Source organism: Manduca sexta, chromosome 8 (genome assembly GCF_014839805.1).
Source record: "Manduca sexta isolate Smith_Timp_Sample1 chromosome 8, JHU_Msex_v1.0, whole genome shotgun sequence".
NCBI classification, from domain to species: Eukaryota; Metazoa; Arthropoda; class Insecta; order Lepidoptera; family Sphingidae; genus Manduca; species Manduca sexta.
In genome coordinates, this window is record NC_051122.1 from 8,611,982 (window position 1) to 8,618,725 (window position 6,744).

Here is a 6,744-nt window from a genome sequence, read left to right on the forward strand (position 1 = left end):
AGTATTATTGCCTGATTAAGGTAAGCGTGCATAGTGGAATGCGTTATTTATGTTGCTTTAGTATGAATATGTGCTTAGATGTTGTGTGCCTGTTTAATTTTAATGCCTTTGCGCGTATATACTAGATATATATGTACAGAATCATGTGCTTATATATGTTACGCCTCGATAAAAGCATTCTCAACAAAGGTTTATTCAATCACTTTACGATCAAATTTTTATGAAAATACCTACATCATTTCTATTGCTTAATCAACCAGTTATAAAGTCATTAAAAAGACAATAATGAAAATATCTGTTATATTAACACTGTGTAGCAGATTTAATTGTCACCAAATAATTTTATTATGCATATGTACAGGTGGTGGTAAACGCGCTGGTGCAAGCCATTCCATCTATCTTCAACGTGTTGCTCGTGTGTCTCATCTTTTGGCTTATATTCGCTATAATGGGAGTCCAACTTTTCGCTGGAAAGTACTTCAAGGTAAATTATTACTTATGAAATTATTATAGTCCCCATGTGCGTCAGCCTATAGATTTCTAACGATATTTATGTTTTACTTTGCAGTGCGTCGACATGAACCACACCACACTAAGCCATGAAATCATACCAGATAGAAATGCTTGTATATTGGAAAATTACACATGGGAAAATTCACCGATGAACTTTGATCACGTTGGCAAAGCGTATTTATGCCTCTTTCAAGTGGCTACTTTCAAAGGCTGGATTCAGATTATGAACGACGCCATTGATTCAAGAGAAGTAGGATTTGAAATAATTGATCTAAATATTATATATAATTATGCACTACTTATAAACTTATCTGTTTTATTTGTGTTTAATTCAGGTGGGACGACAACCTATACGAGAGACTAACATCTATATGTATCTATATTTCGTATTCTTCATTATTTTCGGATCATTTTTCACCCTCAATCTATTCATCGGTGTGATTATCGATAACTTCAACGAACAAAAGAAAAAAGCCGGTGGCAGTCTTGAGATGTTCATGACTGAAGACCAAAAGAAATACTATAACGCCATGAAGAAGATGGGATCCAAGAAGCCTCTGAAAGCCATCCCAAGACCAAAAGTATGATCCCTTAGTTAAAATTTCGTAAATATTTTCTTTTTGAAACTCTACTGACCTTACATTCTGTTCTAGTGGCGGCCACAAGCTATAGTATTCGAAATAGTGACAGACAAGAAATTCGACATGATCATTATGTTGTTCATCGGCCTGAACATGCTTACCATGACATTGGACCACTACCAGCAATCAGACACGTTTAGTGCAGTTCTTGACTATCTCAACATGATATTCATCGTAATATTTAGTTCAGAGTGCCTACTGAAAATATTTGCCTTACGGTATCATTACTTTGTTGAGCCGTGGAATCTGTTCGATTTCGTCGTAGTAATGTTTTCTATTCTTAGTAAGTCATCTTTGTTTGTGATTACAGATAATACTTTAAATGTGACTATCACATTATAATGAATTTTATTATTTACAGGCTTGGTGCTGAGTGATATTATAGAGAAATATTTTGTATCACCAACTCTTTTGAGAGTAGTGAGAGTAGCTAAAGTCGGTCGAGTACTTCGACTCGTTAAAGGTGCGAAGGGTATCCGAACACTATTATTCGCGTTAGCCATGTCACTGCCAGCTTTGTTCAATATATGTTTACTCCTGTTCCTGGTTATGTTTATCTTCGCCATATTCGGCATGTCTTTTTTCATGCACGTAAAGAATAAGGGAGGACTCGACGATGTTTACAACTTCAAGACCTTCGTGCAGAGTATGATTCTGCTCTTTCAGGTAAATACTCGTAAAATGAATATTTCATGAATATATCTACTACTTGTCTCCTTTTGATTCCTTATTGCCATAATAGAATTAACTGTTGTTTTCTATTTTCAGATGTCTACATCTGCCGGTTGGGATGGTGTGTTAGACGGAATTATAAATGAAGAAGAATGTGACTTGCCAGATAATGAACGAGGTTCGCCAGGCAACTGTGGTTCTGCTACCATCGGCATCACTTACTTGCTGTCCTACCTCGTCATATCCTTCCTCATCGTTATCAACATGTACATTGCTGTCATTCTCGAGAATTATTCTCAGGTACGTTAAATATAAACGAAAAACTAAGATTTATACTCAATTTACTGAACCACGGTAAAACACTAAACCTCATTTCGTCAACAGGCTACAGAAGATGTGCAAGAAGGTTTGACGGACGATGACTACGATATGTATTACGAAATCTGGCAACGTTTCGATCCGGATGGTAGCCAATACATTCGCTACGACCAGTTATCGGATTTCCTCGACGTGCTCGAGCCTCCGTTACAAATACACAAACCGAACAAGTACAAAATTATATCGATGGACATTCCTATATGTCGGGGCGACATGATGTTCTGCGTAGACATCCTGGATGCCCTAACAAAGGACTTTTTCGCCCGAAAGGGCAACCCAATCGAAGAGACGGGCGACTTGGAAGTGGGACGGCCGGACGAAGCCGGCTACGAACCTGTGTCGTCCACACTGTGGAGGCAACGCGAGGAGTACTGCGCACGGCTGATTCAGCATGCGTGGCGGCGGCATCGGCGGGCACACGAAGAGCCCGGCGCGGGCGATGGCGAGGGCGGCGAGGCGGGCGGCGCGGAGGGCGCGGGCGCCGCGACGGCCGTGCTGCTGGACGCGGTGACGCCCAACGGGCACCGCGTGGTGCTGCAGGGCGGCGGCGCGGCGCCGCGCCCGCCTGAGCCCGCGCCGCCGCCCGCGCCCGTCTGACCCGCGCTGGCGCTCGCGCTGCTGCCCGCGCTGGTCGACGACGCGCCGCTGCCGCTGCCCGCACCGCTGCCCGAGCTCTTGAGCCCACCCAAGCGCACTTAATTATTTTTTACGCTAGACGTTTCGCGTGTACATAAGTAGTGTGCGTCGGCGGGCCGCGGGCGAGCGACGCGACGCCACCCGGCGCAACCTGCCGCTGCGCGTCCGCGCCGTGTCTTTCGTGGACGTTGTTCTTTCGCGTTTAGAGACGTTCGAGGTGTTGACCGGAGTGTTTTGTGTTCGCGTGGCCGAAGCTTCAGTGACCGTTTGTTTTGCGAGCGTTGTTCGCGTGCGTTCACCGCGTTCTGTCGTTTCCGAATGTTCCGATTCGTATCCGTTCGTTAGTTCGCGTCGTCGCGACTCGCGCCAGACGTGCCCCGGTGAGAGGTGCCTGTCGATCGGTGAGAATCGTTTTTGCGAGCGTGCCCTTTTTTATTCGTCATTAGTGATGTAATGTAAGGTATTGGATAAAATTGAAGAAACTCTAAAAGCTTATTTTTATATTTGATAAATATCACTTTCTATGTGTAAAATTCTAAAAGGAAATTATTATATTGTAACTAACTGTTTGTTATCGATTGTGAGATATCATTTTAGTTCCCCGAAATGGTGTCGAGCAACAGCAACAGCAAGTAGCAACACATGAGCAGTGAGCACGACATGGAGACGGGCGACGGGCGAGAACCGTTGCGCTTGCGCCGGAGCGCGACGCGAAGTCATATTCGCTTCGTTCCGTTTTGCTTGACGCGGCCCTCATTCGCGCTCGAGGGCGATTCACAGCAAGCAGATCGATGTAGCACTCAATCGTTTAAAATATAGCTACTTCATTTATTACTAACATTAAAACAAATTAAAAATCTTTGAATCGTCCGCGTGTCGGACGGTAGTGTATCTTATAGCGTATCTGATAGACGCTTAGGAAAACAATGGCTGCGCCGATTCATATCAATTTTGTCCGTATAGTTTTAATAGTTCCAATTTATAAGCTTTTCATTGTACCGAACCGACGTAACGTCGCGTCTGTCTGCACGAGGTCGGCTCGCCGTCGATGTCCTCGGGATAAGAGAGTTTAGACAAGTTTTTGCAATGTTATCTATGTAAGCTTATTGAATCAGCTGTGAAATCGGTACCAGAATTCACTTCCGTCCTAATTCAGTATGCATCATAGGAATCGAGCCATTTTATGTAACGCGCACTTTCCACAAGCCCAGTTTAATGTAATTTCCTCCCCTTGAATTGCATTAGCTGCAGGGCCGCGGCGTGCTGGGCGTCGCTGGCGATCCCCGGCCGGCGCCGCCTGCCGCCCCGCGCTGCCCACACCACGCCACCCCCCCTCGCGCTCCCAGGAGCACCGACTCGCTGCGCAGCGCCGCTCGGTGCTCCTCCGACCGCGAGCACTATACATAGTAACTATATCAGATATTTGCAAGCGGGCTGGTACTGCTTCGAATTTTGCTCTAGCAGATTTACATTTTGACAATGTTGATAATATTGTAACGATCATAATTAATCATTGAACGAGTGATTCGGCTACTTGAAAGATCACCTTAAATTAGCAATAAGATATTATTGATATACCTAAGTGATCGAACGTCCCTTACCGAGTAAGGTAGATATTATTGAATTACATTTATTTTTCGATTGACATCTCTCTAGCTAGTGCATGGTGAGCCGTGAGCCCGGGACGGCGCAGTGTCGCCGCGTGCTCGCGGGATTCAGTTCGTGACAGTATTGTCTTTCCTAGCACAACAGAGTATGAATCATCAAATTTTTGTAATTTAACTTTGGAAGTGGTCAATTTTCTACTATTCTGTAAATATTGAGAGCTTGTCGCCGGGTAGATCCCGAACTGCACGTCGCAACACATAATTTATCATAATGTCTATTGTCTATGGATATACAGCGAGTAACGCAGCGATACGTAATAAGCTTGAAGCAATAACATTAACGTGTGCCCGATGAAACGTTTCGCTTTCATTATCTGTACGAAACATGTCACCGAATAGTTGTGTGTCGGTTGTTTTCAATTTGTTTACAAACATGTGGAGGAATGTCAAGTGCAAAACAATTCTAAGTGTTGCAAGTTTAAAAGTCAGTGTATCGTAAACTAAATGAGACGCTTACCGTTTTGCACATATTTTGCAATAATTATGATTATAAATAATCATTATGTAGATAATTTTATAATGAAAGCGCGGAGTGTGAGCGAGCGAGCTTCCCCGTCGCTGGCGCACGCTCCGCGTCGGCTGCCAGCGCCCCGCCAGGTGGCGCGGCGTCACCCCTGGGTTTCCTCGGTTACATTACATAATTATACGTTTTGTTGAACAAAGACAAAATTTATATTACTACGCCACCTGGAGTGATTCAAACTCGTGTTGCATAAATGACATCAAAAGACTGATCGAATAAGGGCCGTACTGTATTGAAAAAGTTAATACGATTGATCTATAACTGTTCACTAAACCGGCGCCGACGTCACAGCATTCGTTTACTTGAATGTCTTACGCTATACGTTTAGGCCGTTTCCCATGCCTAAGTGGAAGTGACAATAAGTGTGAAATGAAGCAAAATGTTCATATATGGTTTCCAATGGTAGCCCGGTATTTATGTTAAAATTGATTATTGGCATTGATAAGACTTGTTTATTAGGGAAGAATGAGTTTGAATTTCTCCATGTCGTCGAGTAACACCAAAATAACGACAGTCTCGATCGTCTATATTAATTTATGTTGGTCAAACCAAAGAGTTTATACCTACTATTAGGCATATTGCACAAAGAAGTTGTGTTTAATTAAGTTTAGACAATAAGTTATAATATCATTGTATTGTTTATTTTTAACTATACTTATGACAAAAAGTGAGTTCAGTTTGCTGAATGATAGAGGTTTAATTGAGTATTTATTATATATATTGTTGAAGTTTGTACAAAATAAATTAAGTAAACGATAAAATATAGAACTTGACTGCTTTATTGTGTAGTTTTATTACAATTGACAAAAAACTAAACATATAGTACGCACAACGAGAGACCCATCGGGCTTGCGCCGCAGAGAGTCGACATTAGCAAAAATATATTTATACATACATGTATGACACGTGGAACTTTACTGTGCACCGCACCGCCGTTGGCTAATAAAGTTAATTTTGGAAATATATTTAGTTTTTTATTGCAATTAAATGTCTAAACGAGCTCGCCCATCGCCTGATGGTAAGCGATAGGACTGACCGATGCAGAAGAAGGGTCACACAACGCGTTTAGGGGAAGTGCACAGATAAGTCATACAGGTTGTATGGTCCAAGGAGTAATTTAATGCAAAACTAAAGTAGATAACTATCTTATTTGAAGTAGTAGGTACTATTCCAAAAGTATATTATTGTTATAGATTAAGTATAGCATAGGAAGAGTTCGTTCTACCATATTCATCTTGATTGAGCCTAATTTTTAACGTTTCGGATTTTAAGAATGCCGAAAAAAATTTACATCTCGTCAGTCCAGGTTTTAAAGAGCCGATAAAAGCGTACTCAATAATTACACCGGTCAACACGATTTTTGAGTCTGGCGTCTGAATGTGAAATTTTGGTTTCTCCTATGTTACAAATAAATAAAAAAATAACTGTTCCGATCAAAGTTTGCTTTTGTAGAAACTAGAGCAATTTTACTGAGTTTCAAAAAACACATACAAATTTTTATACTTTCTCTGTAATTTTATTTATAATTACGATAAAAAAGTTTTTATTGAACATCTAAGTCTTTTTTATATAAGCATTATGACTAATAATAGCAAACAAATAGAAAATAACAGAAAATCATGTTCAAAAATGTTTTTTTTTAATGGATCTTTTATGTTTGTGTGCGTATTAATCCCCAAATGTAATCTCCCATCATACTCTCTTTGTACTGCCC

At 41.5% G+C, this 6,744-nt stretch overlaps 1 protein-coding gene across 1 annotated transcript in view; it reads left to right on the plus strand.

Moving 5' to 3' along the window:
- The window catches only part of LOC115440068 (sodium channel protein para), an 82,848-nt gene extending 77,037 nt beyond the window's left edge, over nt 1-5,811 (plus strand). The window contains 8 exon segments of the mRNA XM_037436430.1: nt 362-484; nt 569-763; nt 849-1,094; nt 1,167-1,437; nt 1,516-1,820; nt 1,923-2,126; nt 2,211-2,787; nt 2,790-5,811. Coding sequence (XP_037292327.1) covers nt 362-484; nt 569-763; nt 849-1,094; nt 1,167-1,437; nt 1,516-1,820; nt 1,923-2,126; nt 2,211-2,787; nt 2,790-2,938 — 2,070 coding nt within the window. The 3' untranslated portion in view covers nt 2,939-5,811.
- The last annotated feature ends 933 nt before the right edge of the window (nt 5,812-6,744 follow it).